The sequence below is a fragment of the Moschus berezovskii genome, chromosome 12 (genome assembly GCF_049115385.1).
Source record: "Moschus berezovskii isolate FMDL1 chromosome 12, NW_MosBer_1.0, whole genome shotgun sequence".
Taxonomy (NCBI): Eukaryota; Metazoa; Chordata; class Mammalia; order Artiodactyla; family Moschidae; genus Moschus; species Moschus berezovskii.
The window spans coordinates 32,958,258-32,978,425 of NC_142471.1; the positions used below are offsets into that span (position 1 = coordinate 32,958,258).

Consider the following 20,168-nt stretch of genomic DNA (forward strand, 5'->3'; position numbering starts at 1 on the left):
GAAGACTCCATCTTTAGGCTAGTTCTGTGGCTTTTAATCCTTGAGATGCTGTCAAGTCTTTACCTCTGCTTCTGGCAACTTGGCTCGTGCTTTTGTTTTGAATTATAATCATGGTATATAGTTTTCTCTTTGACATTAAAATGTTTTATTCATTCAAGCATTATGCATTGACTTCTTTCTGTATTTCTGGCAGCATGTTGGGTACCAGAGTTAATAGTATAGTTAATCTCAGAAATTTAATAGAGTTAATCTTGAAAGCTCTCTGTATGAAGAAGAAACAAGCAAGAATGTAATTACTGATCCATGTGTTCAGCTGTCATCTTAGAGGTTAGGGTCAAAGTTCTGGATGATGCAAAATATGGGGGATCAGGCTAGAGTTGGTGACTCTTACTAACCAGCCTTAATCATGATTCTTTTTTTTTTAATGAGTTGGGAATGCAACTAAGGTCCTGATTTTAATTTTCTTGGTATTCTCTGCAAAGGGCCTGGCATATAGTAGGTGGTTATTAAATCCTTGATAACTAAATGAGTGATGCTTTTTCTTATGAGAGAAAATAAATGTTTTTAGAAGAGTCAGCTTTATACCACAGTTTCAGGGAATGAATTGTGATGAAAAGCGAAGATTGCTTTTACTTGAAAGAGGCTGACAAATTTCCCAGACCTGGGATCACTTTATGCAGTGTATGATTTAAGGGTGAGTGAGCATGCCAGAGCGCTCCACTTGAGCTGAGTGATGGGGAATGAGTTGTGGAGCTCTGGTCTTAGATGGTATTTTGTGAAAAATAGTTGGGAGATTTATGGCTATTAAACAACTTTGTAGCTGCCCCCTTCTTGTTTTGAAGCCTGCCAAATATCTCCTTCTGTGGTCTATATCATGTTCCTTCCGGGCATCCATGATATTCAGACATATCCTCTGGAATGCAGGTTTCTGTGGAATGCACCCAATGGGAGGGGGCTTGAATTATACAGTTCATCTAAAGACATTTGTTTTCTGGAACCGCGGAATGAAATTCTCACTTTGCAAGTCTCTTTTACTGTACTTTCGCTGAATCTTTTCCAGTGAGGTTGCCAAAGTTCTACCTTCCTTTCTGCATGATGGAAATTGCAGAGCACAGTATATTAGTGACCATTATCATTATTGATGTGAGTTTAAAAAATTATTAGGAACTCTCCAATTGTGAGTAGGAGACAAGTACAAAAACCTACATAAGCTTTGGCCAATCTTAAGTAGAAAGACTTACCAGGTAGAATGAGCATTTTAAGCCTTGGCATGAAGTGGGGAATTTATATTTATTGCTATTTACCAGCTTTTTCTATTCTGTTCTTAAATTCAGTAGCTTAATAAGAATTAGAACTGGGATATTTCATCAAAAAAGCCAACCAGAGATGGCCTTAATTCATGTTGTGCAAGTCCTGGAAAACTGTTAGAGAAAATGTCCTCTAATTATGGGTTTTCAACATGGGATGTATAGATTAGGTAGAAACAGGAACCTGTTTTTTCAATTTTCATGTTTAATTTTGAGAAATTAAAAAAATGTAGAAAAGTTTGAAAAATGACAAGCACGCTTAGTTACCTACAGGATTTGTATTTTCTAATATGTTTTTTTTTCAATTGTTATGTTTCAATAAAAGAAATAAACCTTTCATGTAAAATTTCAGCTCCCCGCTGTCCATTAGCCCCAGTTCTGTTACTCTGCTCTCTGATAGGGGCAACCATTTTCATGAATTTAATATTTAACTTTTATATTTTTTAGATTTTTCCATATACACATGAGATCAAAGAACTACACATTTACATAAATAGTATTGCACTGAATTTATCATTTTGTAACTTGCATTTTCACTTTGCATTAAATTTTAGACCTATTCAAATTGAGATCTATAAATCAGCTTTATTGCTCTTAAGTGCTAAATATTATTCTGTCATATGAATATACAACATTTTATTTATCCATTTTGCTCATTGATAGACATTTGAATTATTTCCAATTTGTTCTGTTGTAAATAATGCTGCAATAAACATTGTTTTGTGTTCCACCTTACAGACCTGAGTAAAAATTTCCAGTGTATATATTTTAAAGGGAATTGCAGTACCAATTTTCAGTTTTATTAGATATTGCTAAATTACTCTCCTAAGTGGTTGAACCAATGTACATTCCCACTGGCAAAATATGAGAGGTTAAGAGTTTTGTTGTCCTTGGTTCTCTGTAGCACTCTTAATTATTAGACTTAAAAGTTTGCCAACTATGATGAACAAAAAAATTGTATTTTGTTTTAACTGAGGTGCCCTTAGGTCTAGTGAATTTGACCATCTTCTCTTTTATTTATTGGCCACTCAGGTTTTCTCTTCTTTAAATTGTCTTATTTTTTTGTCCATTTTTATTATATTTTTTTAAAGACAGATATTCTGAATGCTAATATTTTATTGTAGATGTTACAAAAATCCTCTAACGGGGAGATTCATAAAGTAAAATGTGAAAGTGTAATTTTTTGCCATGGATGGTTAGAAAATTTGCCAAGTACTTACAGATTTGTGAATTATTTGTAGTTCTGAGGAGTCTGATTTACCGCAGTTTTCCTGATCCCATTTTAGGCATATCTGCTTTATCCACATAAAGGAAAAATTTAAAAATTTCCACCAATGTTTCTATTATCTCATTCTTGATATACTATGAGTGTATTGCTTCAGTTTTAAGGGTAGTTCTTTATTCAGGGACAGGTAATGTGCAAATTTAAGACGCTGTCGTGTCCTCTTCTTTCATATAATGATTGTGCTTTTCTGAATCAAGCTTCTAAGCATACTTTTCAACATCACTATTAAAAAGATCACATGGACTTCATTTTGCTAAAAGTCAAGTCAAAGAACTGGTATTTAGAATCTTGGTTTGTAGCAGTTTTCCCAAACATCCAGCCACGAAAATCTCACCAAAAGGCATAGTTTGCAAAATTGTTCTCTTCTTGGATTCTTTTCCATGACTTGAGTTTATAAATGGACACTGAGCAGAAAAGTAATTCAATGCTAGGCATGGAATGATGACTGCAAAACAGAACTAAAGCCACACAATTTTTGCTTTGACTAAAACTGGAAATAAAACTTAAATCACTATTTTACTCTTGGTTACAAAACTTGAATGTTTTGCCCAGTCAGAGATATTTGCTGAAAGGTAGTTTCTTCTAGTAATTTTAGGAAAAGCTGTCATCAAATTGTCAACAGCCCAAATTGAGATTAGAAGTACCAAGAAACATCACAATATAGCAACTTAAAACTCATCCTGGATTTTCAGGTGTTTTTAGCAATGAGATGGAGCAGAAACATTGACAGGGAGAGAAGCTCTGGCCTCTTGCAGTGGAAGGATAGTAGATCTGTGGAAGGACAGACCCCGTTGCTCCTCCCCCGCCTCAAGCAGGAGCAGCATATGAATAGACGCCATACTTAGAACATTATCTTTGTGTCTCATTGATCAAACTGATCGCCGAAGAATTGATGCTTTTGAACTGTGGTGCTGGAGAAGACTCTTGAGAGTCCCTTGGACTGCAAGGAGATCCAACCAGTCCATTCTAAAGGAGATCAATCCTGGGTGTTCATTGGAAGGACTGATGCTGAAGCTGAAACTCCAATACTTTGGCCACCTCATGCGACGAGTTGACTCACTGGAAAAGACTCTGATGCTGGGAGGGATTGGGGGCAGGAGGAGACGGGGACGACAGAGAATGAGATGGCTGGATGGCATCACCGACTCTGTGGACATGAGTTTGAGTGAACTCTGGGAGTTGGTGATGGACAGGGAGGCCTGGCGTGCTGTGATTCATGGGGTTGCAAAGAGTCGGACACGACTGAGCGACTGAACTGAACTGAACTGATTGATCAAATAGGAATTACAGGAGACCTTGAATGCCAAATGGAGAAGCACCTGGTGATTCTAGTGTTTGAATTTTAATCTAATTGCTGATTGTTTTATATGATTACAGCATCTGAAAAAGTCTTTAGGTACTTTTTCAAATGTTTTTCTTAGCGACTGAACTTTGATCTTTCTGGACCCAGTACCCTTGGATCAAGCTTTAAACACAGTATATTTCTTTTGCTGCTGGAGTTAAGTAATGCTGCCCAAAATCTGTCTCTACCTTAGGGACATAGCTTCTGCTTTTGCACCATTCAGAACTCTTTCTCTAAGTCTCCACTGAAAGCCGCTTAATCAAACATCTCAAATGTCAGAAACAGGGTTTAAAGGGTTTTTCTAGCAAGTAGGTCTAATCTCCTACTTAGTTTTGATTCCTATAATGTCTATAATCTCTTTGGAGAAAAGGCCTGCTCCTACTAGGGCAAATATATCCCATAGAATGCATTTCCTTTTCCAGAAAGAAAAATGTAGCATTAATGAAATTTACTTTTTCATGAAGCTTGGAAAGGTTGTAAGCCTAGGATTTTGATCCTAGCAGATGTTCTTTTTAGGATATTAAAAAAAAAAAAAAAGGTAGTGTTTGATTCAGAAGTCTCAGTAAGAATTGCAGTAGTGATGCTTCGTGTTCCACGCTACCTCACTCTGAATATGACATACTGGTCAGTAGCCCTGAGTGACACCTGGCTCCCCAGGTGTGGTCTTTCCTCACACCTTAGCCCCCATGGGTGTAGCACTAATTAGAGAAAGAGAACAGCCTGGGTCACACCATATCAAGGTGGATGGTTGAAGAACTTTGCATGTAGGAAAAAAAGCATCTTCACAGATAGATTTCATATCATTTTCTCTCAGCCCTCCAAATGGCAAAGTTTTGTTGATAACCATTGTACTTCAAATTTGAGATGATTTTTTTAGTGCTAGTGTTAAATGTAGCCACAACCCCAACTGCAAGGTCTTCGAGATCACATATCTATCTCTAGGGTCACTTCATGCTTCTTAGGTCTTCACCTTTCCCCTGCCTCCATGCCACACTGGGCCCAGTAAACCAGCCCTGTTTGTCCCATCCACCCTGCAGGCTGAGCTCAGCCCCTTCACTGGTTCCGTAGAAATTTATGTACAGTCAGTGTTTAATCTGTGGGAGTTTTGGGTAGAAATCTATTAGGGAATAACTGTGAAAGAAATCTAAGTCTGCATCATTTCCTGCCCTTGACATCTCTTTTCCTTCTCCTCCTCAGAATTCCACTCAATAAACAAACCATCCCCTTGTCTCAGATCCCTTCCACCGGTACCAAGTCCCCTCAAAGCATCGTATTTGACCCTACACTTACCAAAATATTATCTCAACAGAGACAGCTCTTGCTTCCTAAGAAGAGCCTTGGTCCATAATGTGTTCTCCAAACCCAGATCCCAAGGAGACAAGTTTGGTAAACAGAAGTGTTTAGTGTTTGGCGTTGCTCATATTGTTGTGCTTTTTCTTCACACAGGCCTCCAGTGACAGCGTTGTTGTCTCTCCTAAGAGCCGCTATACACCCCTGCCTTCTGCTTCCAGGGAACTCACCAGCCACCGAGGTAGGAACCGTGCTTTTTATTGCGTTTTGTGGTTTCAGGGAGAGATGCCGGGTTGTGCGGAGCTTGGGGATCATTACTGCTGCCTTGGCACTTTGGATGGAACAAGTGCTTTTCAAGTCTGTGATGAGAAAACCATACCTGTCAAGCCTAGTAATTTTGACTCATATTAAATAGAATTTAGCGGCAGTCTATTGGGAAGGCAAATAGGTCTATGGTGAAATATAATTTTGTGATTTTTTTTTTCTTTAAGCAAAGAGATTATCACACTTAAAAGTTACAAAGGAGGTCATTACCTCCAGAGAAAGTGGCAGAGAGAAATTGGGAAACTCACTAATATTTGTAAAAGTGTCACTTTTTGGGAGTATTATAGTTGAAATCTGTAATTTCAAAATGAGTGAACTCTACATTACAGCTAAAAGGATAGAATCAATATGCAGTTTTCCTTGAATTCTCTGATCCTTGAAATTTTAATTTGGCTTACCCAACTCTTCTAAAGCCTTAACTTTCTATTGTCATCTCTAGAGTCTGCAAGGAATATAGTTTAAACATGTCTGGCTGTTTAAGCCAAGGACCATGTGATCACTTTTGTTGTAATTGGTTAGGACAGGAAGAGGCCATGTGATGTAAATTGTTTACCCCTTTTTATTCTGACCACAGTCATATTTCATAGTTATGAATCTACCTTCCAAGGGTAAGTAAGAACAGGCTTAGGTTGAGGGCTATACATACTTTTAAACATCGCTTCCCCAAGCAGGAAATTACCCTGTACATTCAAGGGACACTGAATAAGGGCTCTTCCAGCTTTGTCATCCAAGCTGCATTGCAGGATGGGTGGGTAGGAGACCAGTCTGTAGAGATTATCAGAAAGTGATGGAACTGGCCCTCTAGGGAGATGTGGGGGCTTTGGGTAAATGGCACACTAACATTCTGTAGGATCTCCAGGTATCTGTGACTTGGACTTGTGTTTTCTGTTTGATGTCTGGATTCAGTGGGGTTGGTTTAATTAATTAATAATTAATATTAATTAACACATAATTAATGTGTGTTGGTTTAATTAGGGTTCAGTTGTGATTCCATTCTGGAAATGTGCAATTTGTGAAAATCAATTTTGCTCAAAGTCAAGTAGCATAAATAGCTGCCAGTGTGTTTTTGAGGGGCTTGAACATGAATATTCTTATGAAGATTTTGAGTATATCCCTTTAGAGACTGTTTTTCATGGGGTAGGGGGAATTCCTCTACACAAATTATTATACCCTGTCTAGAAGGAATAACAAATTAAGCCTTGCATCATAGTCTCATGTATTTATTTATTAGTCTCTTGTATTTGAATTGATTGAGTTTGTGTTGATTATACGAATAAGAACTGAAGTCTCAGAGCCCTCAAGCCTGCTTCAGTTCATCTGGCCATGAAATTGAAATTTCACAACAGGAGGACTTGATCAGATAAGTGATAGTCATCAGTAACAGGGCAAAGTTCATCTGTCATTGTAACAGTAAAATAAAAAATCTGAACCTTGAAGAAAAGGAATATAAAGCAATAAGTTTTGAAGATACTTGGGTAATACTTGGAATATGGAAAAATGCCTGGTGTGGTCTGAGTTAAAATAGACACTCTTGAATGACATTCCAATGGAAAAAGTGTTTTTTAATGGAAGCCAAGACAGATGTCTTGATTTTCCTGAGCAATTAATACACGTTTAATACATTCGTTGCCTAATCATTGCTAAGTACTTGGATGTTGAAAAAGCAAGTCAGCATCATGAAATGATGGCAAGGTCTTTGGACTTATGGTCATGAGGAGATCAGAAAGAGAGAACCAAAGACGCCCATTAGGCTGAATTACTGTTGGGCTGATATGTGTAGGGAAAATATGAGATGAAATATTTCAGCTTGGCATGAATCATGCAGTGACAAATGAGGAAAACAATAGTTTTCAGCACCAGAATGAAACCACTTAATGACATCTTGGGGTTTTTTGTGTTTAAGTTAAAGAAATTATTCTAAGTTTCTGATTCCTTAGATCACCAAACTCCTTGAGTGTCATTTGTTAATATTTTCATGGAAACAGCCTACAAATATTTATCCAGAGAGGTACTTCCACGTTATAAAGGCAAATTACACCAATTGTTTCCCAGGTGAAATCCTCCATGATGTCTGAACTCAGTCTGTAAAGTCCTAAGTGGAAATTCTATTTGCAAATAATTTTTGATTCATCTGGCTCCCAATCTCTTTTCATTCTGCACCAGTGACTACACAAACTGGTAGGTAGTAGTTCATGTACAAATTGCTATTTTTCTATACATGCCATTTTCCCTGTGCTTGTCCTTTTATGTAACTTCCAATGTCGAGTTTGATAGGCCAGAGATCCATGTCCTAAGGACTGTAGATTCAAATGCAAGAGAAGTCTGAGCTCAGAATAATGATCAGGAGTCAGGGGACTCTATTTTTCCATATATAACATATAGATAATCCAAACCTCCTAGAGATAGTGATGCCCTGTGCTTTGTGCTTCCTCTCTGAGATTTTTAATTATTGTACCTTCATGGAATTTCCCCCCTTCTTTAGCTCCTTTGTTGTTGTTCAGTTGCTAAACTGTGTCCGACTCTTTGCAACCCCATGGACTGTAGCACATCAGGCTCCTCTGTCCATGGGGATTTCCAGGCAAGAATACTGGAGTGGGTTGTCATTTCCTTCTCCAGAGGAATATCCTGGACCAGGAAGTGAACCTGTGTCTCCTGCATTGGCTGATGGATTCTTTACTGCTGAGCCAGCTGGGAAGCCCTTATCTCCTTTGTGTAATTGCTTATGTTCTGCTTTATATAACACAGGTGAGGTCTGTGTATGTCTTGAACTCCTCATAAAGGCACAAGCTCCCTGAGGGGCAATATAGATTCTAACTCTTTTCTTTCACATCACTAACTCCTACTCAGGTATAAGCTGAAACACCACAGTTCCAAGGAAAGCTCCTCTGATCCCACTCTATCCATTTGCATTAGGTCAGTTTTCCCTTTTCAGGGGCTGTTTTCCTGGATGGCAGCTTTCGGTGGAGATCGGGGTGGGGTGGAGGTCGGAGGTACTGGTGTTAGTTTACTTACCACTGTATCTTCAGTGCCTGTCACAGGACCTCCTACTTAATCAGAGATCCATAAATATTTGTTCAGTAAATGATAAGCAATAGAAACCCAGGGGAAAGGCAGTAACTTTGCTACCTCTGGTTGTTATCAAAGTACCTGGTTGCACATAAATTGCAAGGTAACTTGATTGTATCTGAGGAAGGAGACCCATCCGCCTTCGGGGGTGGGCACATACTGAAGGGAGAGGCCAGTCTTAGAAATGGCAGACCTCGCTCGACTCTGTTGCTTTCAGAAACCCAAGTCATCTTGGACAGGAGCTCTATCTGTTGGTTCATTGCCAGACAGCATTTAGCCATATTGCATAACTTCCAAGTAGATAATTATTTTTGAAGTCATACTGTGTGGACTCTGGTGTTTGGGTGATGGAAAGGAATGGGATCAATTAAAGCAACTTATGGAATTCTTGCACCAGTTCAGAAGCTCTCAGAGAAGGGACTGGACTCTCAATAAGATGCAGGTTGTGGTAAATAAAGATAGAGTTTTAGAACAGTCCACTTAAAATCTCTGAGAATTCTCCTCTAGTTCTGAGCTTGTCTTCAGAATACGGGGACATGGTGCTGTAACAGTGATGCCGGCTGCTGCCTAGGGATGGTCTGCATGCTGCATCGTCAGTGGGTAGCCACATTTATGAGGAATGTTGAAATGTTTGTTGGAGAAATGTCTCTTTCAATATATCCTGGCCATAGGATGTACCCCCGAAAGCCATATATTGCTACTTTTTCTCTAATAGCTATTAGAAGTAGAATTTGCATCTTTATTAACCATTGTGTCTTTTGGGAAGACATTTCTATTTAGAGCAGAAACCATCAATACACCCAATAAGGTGGGGAGGGTAAATATTACTGTTCTTATTTAACAGAGGAAGACACCCACAACAATTGCTAGGAAAGACTGAATCACTCAGCAACATGGGAAAGGAAAAATTCCAGACTCTGTGTCCTTGGATCCCAGGCCACCCCAGATATTTGTCCTTTACACAGGATACGTGAAGCAGATGCAGTATTCACTGTGGCATTGTGCTGGGGGAAAAAGGAGAGAATGTACGGGAAAAGGCACAGCCTGGAGCTGTCCGCTGTCAGGGGTTCATTCCCAAAGCCTGTGTGAAGGCTGTGACAAAGTATGGCATCCTTGCCTGTTCTGTCAAAAGAATTGCCTGTTACGCCTTTCTGACACCCTTTTATAAAAAAATTACAAATCTATACATGCAGAAGCAGAGACAGTTTGAAAAGCCAAAGAGGAAAATGCTCTGGTACCAGTCTGAATTCAGACAGGGAAAATTTAATGCACACTATTCAAATTATGAAAGACTTTAATGTAAGGCATGAGAGGCTTACACATGCAGGAAAGAACTGACAGGGCTGGTGTCACCCCAAGTCTCAGCTCTGAGATCTGTGATTCTTAAGATCTTGATGACCATTTCTGTGCATCTCAGAAATCCTTGGGCATCTCTTACTAACTTTCTCAGTCTGCAGCACTCAGTTCTTCAGACTTTATGGACTACCTGCATGTTGCCCTGCCCCTTCTTTCTGGATTTCCAAATCGTACTGTCTCTCTCTCTGGCCCACAAGAACCATGCACAGAGGGGATTTGGGGAAATGTAGTTTCTAGTTTTCTCCTCTGATCTGCAGAGAAAACCTGAGGAGTGGGTAGTGACAGTGCCCAGTTAAAACAGACAAGTCGGCACATCTTCCGTAATCTTACCTTGCCAACAGCTATCACATTGAGGGTCTCATTCCAGTTGTTTGTGCACACCCATTTTGCAAAGTAATTGCAAAACCAGTGAACATCCCTGAATTATTACTCCCCCCACCTTCCATTGATTAAACAATTGGGAAGATGTACCATAATTAGCTTGTCATATTATGCACTGGACTTTAAAAGTATGAAAGAGAGCAAGAAGCTGAGAGGGAGTCTATTATGAAAACTTCCTTGGGAATAATACCCTACTTTCATCAGTTGTTGGAAACCTTGCCATTATTTTTATTGACACAGTTGCAAGAAGCTCATCTTCTTCTCCAACCAGGGGCTTGGTCTATTTGTGTTGGGAATTGATTGCTGGGACTGTCATAGAGTGATTTACATAGCAACTTATCATAATTAGTTATCATTCTCAGTTTCCTTAATGTGCATGGCATTTTATGCTTAGCAATTGATTTTTCTGTATTTCTCCATGAAGCAGCTCAATGAGTGTCATCCAAAAAAGAAGAAAAAGACAGAAAGAAAAACTGCAGGCATTTTTTATTTTTATTTTTTAAACAATTTTAGCTTGAGAAATCATAAAACACATTTTCATGGAAGTCATAAATGCAGAGAGTTTTGCTTTAACTATTTAAATAAGCCAAAGTGAAATGAATCAGAGGAAAATTAAATGGATATAAATGAAGATGTGTCAACGTAGGTGAAGATGTTTGGGATGGGGAGATGTTGGCCACAAAAACTGTGTGCCAGCAAGTAGAATACTTCCAGGAAAGCTCAAGATGGGGCTGCTTGATAACCAAGTGAAGTGAAGTTGCTCAGTCGTGTCCGACTCTTTGCGACTCCAAGGACTATAGCCTACAAGGCTCCTAAGTCCATGGGATTTTCCAGGCAAGAATACTGGAGTGGGTTGCCATTTCCTTCTCCAGGGGATCTTCCTGACCCAGAGATCGAACCTGGGTCTCCCGCATTGTAGTCAGATGCTTTACCATCTGAGCTATTAGGGAAGATAACCAAACTTCATCATAATTTGTTTTAGCTTAATAGGATTTGAAGACAGTCTTTCTCCTTCAGACAATTTAAAATCCTTTTTCTATTTTTCATATTTCTACCATCTTGCTAAGATCAACCCACAGGGAATATGAAGGCTTAAGTAGACTTGATCATTATAAATGGAATCTATAAAGAATAATAACAAAGACTCAAGGAAAATAGGTGTATTTATTTGCTGAACTCTTACCAGTTCAGCATCAAGAAGTCTTCTTGCCTATTGCTTGTTGGTTTTCACTGACCATTTAAAAAGATGGAATAAGCAATTCCATGGTTATGCTGACTCTGTCAGGTACTTCTCACCTAAGATTAGACTCATAACCAAGTTGACCTGTTTATTTGTGGCCTTCTGTTCTCCCAGAATATTTTGATTAGTTTTTCAAGGGAGCTAACCATCAGATGATTTCTCAGAAAATGTGATTGATTCACTGAAGATTCAGAGAAGCATGATGGATCCAGCTTTCCTCTATGGAAAGTATATGAAATCTGTGGATAAAAAGAAACATAGAGGTGGGTAATGATAGCAGCAGAGGGAGGAGAAAAAGAGAGACAAAAGAAAACTGAAAAAGAAAATGAAAAGCGGGCAAGTGATGTAGAAGCACTCCTCACCGAGGGGGACATGGTTGGTCTGTGGGTCCTGCCAAATAACTGCATAGTCTTGGCTCCCCTGTCTCAGATTCTGTGTGCTATGGCTTTGCCCTGGATGTGTGGGGGCAGAGTGTGTTGGTTCCCTGTGCAGAGCTATTATTAGCATTTTCTAATTATGTAAAATACTTTCCTCTGATGACATTTTCAACAGAACCCCTCACTTTAATATTTTCTTCCCTTCATAATGCTTTCATGGGCTTAGAATCTGGGTGAAAGTCTCAGATGCTGAGAGATGCTAAAGTTTCCTTTATTTAATCGAGGTGACTAGTGATTTGACAGTAGTGGTTGACAGGTTTATTTTATCTGTGTGGCAGCGGGAGTCTGTTTTCAGTGTGTGCGCTCTGTACCTAAGTAAAAGGACTTTACTAAGTGCTGAATAAATTGTACTTTCCTTTGATTCTAGACCTTGCTGAAATGGTTTAAAAACTCTAGTCTGGGTCATCAAATTCATCTCCCTGCTGCTTTGCAGGGTCAATAGCTTCACTCTGTGCAGAGCGAGGCTGGGTGGATTGGAACGGAGGGCGGTGTAGATGGAAACTGCCGCATATATAGATAGATGTGTGTGTGTGCGCTCGCTGTCTGGGGAGCTGTCAGTGATGGAAGAGCAAGCCAAGTGGAATCTGAAGATGGATGAGTCTGTTAGACTATTACCAGGACTGGCATGGACTTTAGCCAGGAACTTGAAGCAACCTCCTTTAAGCATTTGAAATCCATAGGGGTCCATTTCCTATCCTTTTTCTCCAAGGATGATTTTTCATTTGCAGTCTCTGTGATTGCTTTATTTCTACTCTTTGGGCAGAACTGTGGTGCACTCATAGACACAGAAGGGTGATGGACTTGGTTCTTTCATTCCAGAAGCAAAGCAAGGAGGGGGAAATGGAATCTTGCTCCACACTCCCAACAGTAATAATCCTTACTTCTATAGGATGAGAAGTCAAAAGGATAACCCTTCCACCAACAGATAGACCAAATAAAAACAGTGGTGAAAAATATGGCCCTCTATTAAAAAAAAAAAAAAAAAATGGAGGGTCTGGAATTGACAGAGTTGGAGATGAAATGTCCTGAAGTTTTAAAGATGTGGGCTGGGTTTTTGGCTTTCCATTGCAAGGGAAGAGCTGGGATGTGGTCAGGTGTGACTCCTGAGATGACGAATCTTGCCCTGAGCACCAACATTCAAGGAGTCCTCCAGTATGTCTTTATTTTTTATCCACTGTGAACAAAGTATATGTTAGGGTAAATGGAGAACTTAGAAACAGAATATGGTATATGTCTTGTAAGAATTTATAGTTTGATTAAGGATATATCAAAAATGAAGCAATGCCAACCGAACAGATATTATATAATTAAGAGTCCCCTTACTTGGTAAAGGCCAGATGTGTTAAAAATGCTTAGAAAAGAAAATCAGTAAAGGCTAGAGTAGCTAGGTATGACTGTTTAGGTGTTGGCCTTGAGCTTTGAAGGACAGCTAAGGGTGGAGGGCAGAAGGACATTCCAGAAAAAGGTAATGGGTAAAGAAAACATGAGGATAGATAGAACTCATTGGAGGCAGGGACCCAATTTTGAAAAATTCAGAAATAAGTGTTCTTATGTAGAATGAGTTTGTGTTTGGGTAGGCCTTGAATAGGTAGAATTTAAATCTAGATTTGATTTAAAGCTCTGCTCTGTGGTTATTAATCTGCAAGCAGTGTGCAGGGGATTGGAAAGAAAAGAGCCAGGACTCGAGAAGGCCATTGTGGGATTGCCTTGAAGGGAATATGGCCCCGTTTTAGAGGCTTTGGATTTCTTGACACCAAGTTACGTGACTGCCTCTAAAGAGCAGGTTTCAAGCAAAGGTAATTTAGGAAACAACTTGGTAACAGATGGGGAGGACAGCTGGGGCCAGAACACTGCCAGTGGAGCAGGGGTGGAGGCTATGTAAAGGGAAACTTACGGCCACGGTGGAGTTGTGGTTTGAGGTTGCTAAAGGTTTGGTTTCAGGGTATCCCTGGCTTGGGTATCAGAGAAAATGGACAATCAATGCTTTTCCTCCCCATATTATTATTTCTGATATTGCTTTAGAAACCAAAATTTAGAGTACAGAATCAATTAGGGTGATGGTGAAATAATCGAGCAATTGATGCTGCAGAATGGAGTGGCTGGCAAACAGTGGAAGGAATATAAGAACCATTCTGTAACAAATGCAATTGGCTGACTTAATAATCGAGTATCCTCAGAGGTAGAGAGTACCAGAGAACAGACAGCTGCGAGGAAGCCAGCCTGATTCTTGGGAAGCTGCAGTCTCTGCCTGTATGCCCTCTCCCTTCCCTCTTGCAGGATTCCCCACTGTCACTCAGCCATGGGCTATAATCTGGCCTGTTAAATGGAAGACTGCTAAAATTAATGTAGTGGAGCTCATGGCAACAGGAACAAACATATAGGAAGCAGGCAGGGCAGCCACAAAAATGTGTTCTCGTTTGGACCTTTGGCTCAAGATGAGTTACAGTCTTATAAAAACTAATAAGGGCCCAGGGTGTCTTATTCCCAAATCTTGGGTTTCTGAAAGGAAAGCTCTTTGAAGCCAATGCTTTTGGTCTAGATCATTCTGCCGAGAGCTCTGCCCAACCTTAACTTCCCAGGCTTAGGTCTTGCACTCATTTGTTTCCTCATCTCATAGAAAACTTTACCACTGCCTCAGGTTTTTTCCTCAGGCAGAGCTTTTACAACCTTTTTTGGAACAAATAAACAAACATCTGGAATTGTGTGGTCCATTTAATTAAAAAGTTTGCATTTGGCCAGAAATGGTAAAATCATGAAAAATGGCCTGTCGGCGAGCTCAAGAAGGCCAAAGGATGACGTTGTTGGCTGCAAGTGGATTGAAATTGAGTGAGTGAACACCTGCTTGGTTCAGCCTTCTGTCCTCCTGTTCCCCTTTCCAGCCATTAATATTTACTGCTCTGGGTCTTTATCCATACTAATGAAATTCTTGGTTGGGGTTGGTCAGGGGACGGGGCTGTTACTTTTCCAATAACTTGGGATTTGTTGGGATGTGCATACTTTATGAAGGGTGTGGAATTGGGCTTTCTGCCTTCTCCGTTCCCTTAATCAGAATTCCATATGCTTCAGGTCACTGCAGGGGCCTATTTCTGTTTCTTCAATCAGTCAGTCAGTCATGGGTTTTTTGAGAGGAACCCTGTGCTGGAGGTTGTGGGAAGTGCAAAAGATGCTATGAGCTCTGCCTTCAGGAATCCTGTAGTCTAATTGGAGAAGGAAACCCGTACCCATGGAAGGCAGTGGTTAAGCTAGATCCAAGAGTGCAAGGGAGAGCTGAGTAAGGATGTAAGTATGGGGAGGTGGCCTCCGATGAAGGTAGGAATTGAGTTGAAAGCAAATAGGTAAGAGGAGAAAGCCAGGTTTGTCTTATCACATGTGAGTGGCCACTGCTAAAGGCTTTATTCCTTCCATTCTCTGCTTCTAAATGTCTAAGATCTCTTTCTCCAAGTCATCTCATAGATACCTAAAAAACTGAGACACAAACATGTGTTTAATACAGAAACACAATTTCAGAATGAATCTTCCATCCCCTACTTCTCTGCTCTTACATTTCTACCCAGTTGTTGGTCCTATACACTTTGAATATAAAAGTTCTAAAGCAACCGCTGGAATGAAACAATTTGTATAGTTGACAAACTTGGAGGAATCCTGGAGGAAAGCTGTTTCACAGTGTAAAACAGAACTTGGGGAGAGACCAAGTGGAGTTCTTGTTTAATTTCTGGCCATAATCTAGGTGAGTACGTGTGACAAGCAACCTTAAAGCGGGGGTTAGTTAGAATGATTCTACCTTTCTGATGCTGCTGCTCTACAGGGCATGCCTGTGGTGAGGTAAAATGTTTTGTTTGTATATCAAAAGAAGAATGTTGAGAGTATTTGGCTTTGCAGAGTATAGTGCTCTGGGATGTCTTCAACTTGAGAATTTAATCCCAGGATAAAGTTATTCTTAAAAAAAAAAAATAGAAGAAGCTTTTTTTTTTTTTTTCAATTGTACAGAATATGAGGAAAGTAGCTGATGGACTGGAAGTACAGTGGGTGCCGTTTAGGGTTGGCTCTAAGGAAAGGGTGAGTATTGTGGAGATCAGGTGTGGGCTGGCAAGGGAGACTGAGAAATCATTATTCCCCAATGCCTTTTACTGAAGGGTGTGCTCATCCATCTTTGAGAGTTGAATAGTGTAGCCTGAAGGAAGTGAAATGAAACTTTATACAACTTTCAAATCCGACCAGGATTTGAAACAGATCCAGAGTTCTCCTTGTCAATGATAGTTCAACTTTTTAAATAAAATGAAACCAGGGTTTCACCTTGACCGCTCTGGACTTCTGCAGGCACAGACAGATACAAGATCATGCTGGAAAAACACTCCTCTGTTGTCAGAGGAGTTCTTAGTCCTGGACTCTTTTTATTCTTGTGCATCTGTTTCTTTAAATACTCTCTGCAGAAGCATTAGCATGAAAATAAAAGAGTATAGCAACTTGGAATTTTCCATTTGTAGCTTCCTTAGTCTGTGGGGTCAAAGTTCTATCCTCAGGGATGCTAATGCAAACTCTGTGTACTGTTCCAGGGCAAATGTTTCTCAACTAAAAGACAAGAGGGGGTGGGGAGCCAGGAAAATAATGCAATGCTAATTCCCAAACACTGACTGCCTGGAGATTCCAATTTAAATTTTTGCTCTTTTACCCCTATTCCCACCCTCCCTGAAAGAAAAAAAGAAAACCCTGTGTTGTAAGGACAGACATCTGTGTAAGAGCAATGAAACAGACTTCTCCCTTGTGGATTAGCTCTTTATTCCTTTATTTATCTCGCTCTACCTCATCAGTTTTTTCCAAATCAAGGAGAATCAGAGGATAAGATGCTTTTCCTTTGTTTTTGATTAAACAAGCCCATATAACCATTCTCCCACACAACTTTGTTTTTTACTCAATAGAGATCTTTTCTTTTTATGTCTGATTTCTCCCTTTCTTCATCTGCTTCCTTGGAATCTTTCTAAAACTTACCTCGTAAGTGTACAAATCAAATAGCTGAAATCTCCTGGAGAACAGGTTAGTCAGGGTGTTATGCCCTGAGTCCGGTCCCCCCATACTGGTAGAATAAGACACTCGCAGCAATGCAAAAGCAAGAATGGGGTGTATTTCTAGCTCGAGCTAGGGCTCATGCCTCCTCCAGTGCAGTGGAGTGCGGACAAGAGCCCGGAGCCCACGTCACAGCGGTTTTTATAGTCTTAGATTACATAAACACCTATTTTTGTTCAAAAGATCAAGCTGGCAGAAACTCATTGGCCAGTTCATGTGCGCACAGAAGCTCATTGGCCAGTTCATGCGCGCGGCGGGTTTTTCTGGGGGATTTCCCTTTTTCCTCTGATTGGCCCGATTTTTGGCGCCAGCAGGACTTTTCTAGGGAGGAGTTTCTGTTTGGCGCCGGCGGGATCTTCTTAGGGAGGAGTTTCTGTGGACTTAACCTCCACCCTGTCTCCAGGAAATCGAAACTTAGGCCTAAGCAAGGTCTCAGGCCTATCCTGGCTACTCAGATGTTAGGGCTCCTAACAAGGGCAGTGAGTGCAGATACATCGGGAGATTGCAAAGCACAGGAAGAATTAAAACAGCATAATGATATGTTTGACAGCCTCCTTTTCTTATTCTGAATCCCTAGAAATCTATTTATGAATTAATTAAACAAGTATCTATGGGTCATATGGACTTCCCTGGTGGCTTTAGTGGTAAAGAATCCACCTGCCAGTGTGTACAGGAGGGAAAGGGGAAGGGCACAAGATTTGAAAGAATGACAAAACCCAAGGATACAATATTAAAATCAGATGTGTCGAAGATGGAAGACTAGACAACTTTGATTAGACTTTCATCCTCAATCAGCAAGCTAAATGACACACCCAGAGACACCATGACAGTTCCAAGGCACTGTCAAAAGAGCACGGAGTGGGCAGTGGCCCAATTCCTGGAAATCTCCACCCATTCCCCAAAATAGTTGGAATAATCCTCCCGCTCGTTAGCATATGAAATTACCCAACCCATAAAAACTAACCCTGCCACATTTCACAGCTGCACTGCTCCTGCTGCTGCTAAGTCACTTCAGTCGTGTCCGACTCTGTGTGACCCCATAGACAGAAGCCCACCAGGCTCCCCCATCCCTGGGTTTCTCCAGGCAAGAACACTGGAGTGGGTTGCCATTTCCTTCTCCAAAGTGTGAAAGTGAAAAGTGAAAGTGAAGTCGCTCAGTCGTATTCGACCCTTAGTGACCCCACAGACTGCAGCCTACCAGGCTCCTCCATCCATGGGATTTTCTAGGCAAGAGTACTGGAGTGGCTTGCCAGCTGCACTGGCCCGCTACAACCACTTACACTCTTGTTGTGAAGTGTGCTTCTCTCCGAATCTGAGTAAATCCATTTCTTACCTATCACTTTGTCTCTCACTGAATTCTTTATGCAATGAGATATCAAGAACCTGAGCTTCATTAGGCCCTGAAACCAGGTACAGTGGGCTTTGGCTGGGTTCAAGTCCCAGCCACATGGGTTCAAGTCCCCATCTGAGATGCTGCTGCTGCTGCTGCTAAGTCACTTCAGTCGTGTCCGACTCTGTGTGACCCCATAGACGGAAGCCCACCAGGCTCCCCCGTCCCCGGGATTCTCCAGGGAAGAACACAGGAGTGGGTTGCCATTTCCTTCTCTAATGTGTGAAAGTGAAAAGTGAAGTCGCTCAGTCATGTCCGACCCTTAGCGACCCCATGGACTGCAGCCTACCAGGCTCCTCCATCCATGGGATTTTCTAGGCAATAGTACTGGAGTGGCTTGCCATTGCCTTCTCCACCATCTGAGATAAACAGTTTCAAATACAGGAGACACAGCTTCAATCCCTGGGTCAGGAAGATCCCCTGAAGAAGGAAATGGCAACCTACTCCAGTATTCTTGGGTGCGAAATCCCATGGAGGGAAGAGGCTAGTGGGCTATAGTCCATGGACTTGCAAAACAATTGGACACAACTTACAAACTAAACAACAAAATGGATCATATACTTTATTTCAAACACTGTTCTAAATATTAGGTATAGAGGGACAAATAAAGCAGACAGAAATTTCAGTCTTCAGAGAAATTACATTCTGGTGAGAACAGGATTGATAATGTTGACTAAAAATGCACAGCTTGAGAGTTGTGGGTTACATTTCATTTAGGGCAAAATGAGGACTGCAGCCTGGGAGACAGCACCTTAGATAACTGAGAGACTGCTCTAAAGAGGCAGTGGGGGAAGGTCAATATATAAGATCTTGGTGAAGGGGGAATTCAGTGCAATTAAGCACTCATTTTACAACATTTCTGCTAGTCAGGAGGAACTGATGTCATCATGAAGGAATTTGGTGCTTTTTAGATATGGAGCACAGAGTGCTTCACTCCACCCTGAACTCCCTCAGGGAGTGTTCAAGGTCAAAATGCAGCAGCACAATCTCCACAGAGGTAGATGGCAAAATGCCCTTCTTGTTGTCCACTCACTGGCAATGCTCTTGGCAAATGCCAATTTGTAGTTGACAATAACAAAGATTAAAAAAAAAAGAAAGAAAAGCTTCCCCTTCCTACCCCTTGAATTTGTTAGAGTTAAGTATATGATGAAAAGAAAATCAGGCAAAGGAGATAAGGGAGTATGTATTGATAATTTGGCCACCTCATGCAACGAGTTGACTCACTGGAAAAGACTCTGATGCTGGGAAGGATTGGGGGCGGGAGGAGAAGGGGACGACAGAGAATGAGATGGCTGGATGGCATCACCAACTCGATGGACATGAGTTTGAGTGAACTCTGGGGGTTGGTGATGGACAGGGAGGCCTGGCGTGCTGTGATTCATGGGGTCTCGGAGAGTCGGACACGACTGAGCGACTGAACTGAACTGATTGGTAATTTGAGACTTGATAGCAGAGAAGCCATCACTGAAGAAGTGGCATTGAAGTAACAACTTTAAGGTGAGAGTTGGGGACTTGAGAATATCTGAGAGGAAAATTATTTAGGCAAAAGAAAGAGTGAGTGCAAGATCTGGAGATAGGAGCATGCCTGGTATACATGAAATAGAGCTTCATGAGCCAGTGTGGCTCAGTAAAGTAATCCAACAGGGAAAGGTGGATTGCAGGGAGTGGAGATGAAGTCAGAACAGTATC

The 20,168-nt window shown here is 40.8% G+C and overlaps 1 protein-coding gene across 1 annotated transcript in view; it reads left to right on the forward strand.

Moving 5' to 3' along the window:
* LRMDA (leucine rich melanocyte differentiation associated) overlaps nt 1-20,168 on the forward strand; it is a 1,238,587-nt gene that overhangs the window by 947,090 nt on the left and 271,329 nt on the right. The window contains exon 6 of the mRNA XM_088842049.1: nt 5,381-5,465. Within this exon, the coding sequence (XP_088698175.1) occupies nt 5,381-5,465 (85 nt within the window). The remainder of the gene's footprint in view (nt 1-5,380; nt 5,466-20,168) is intronic.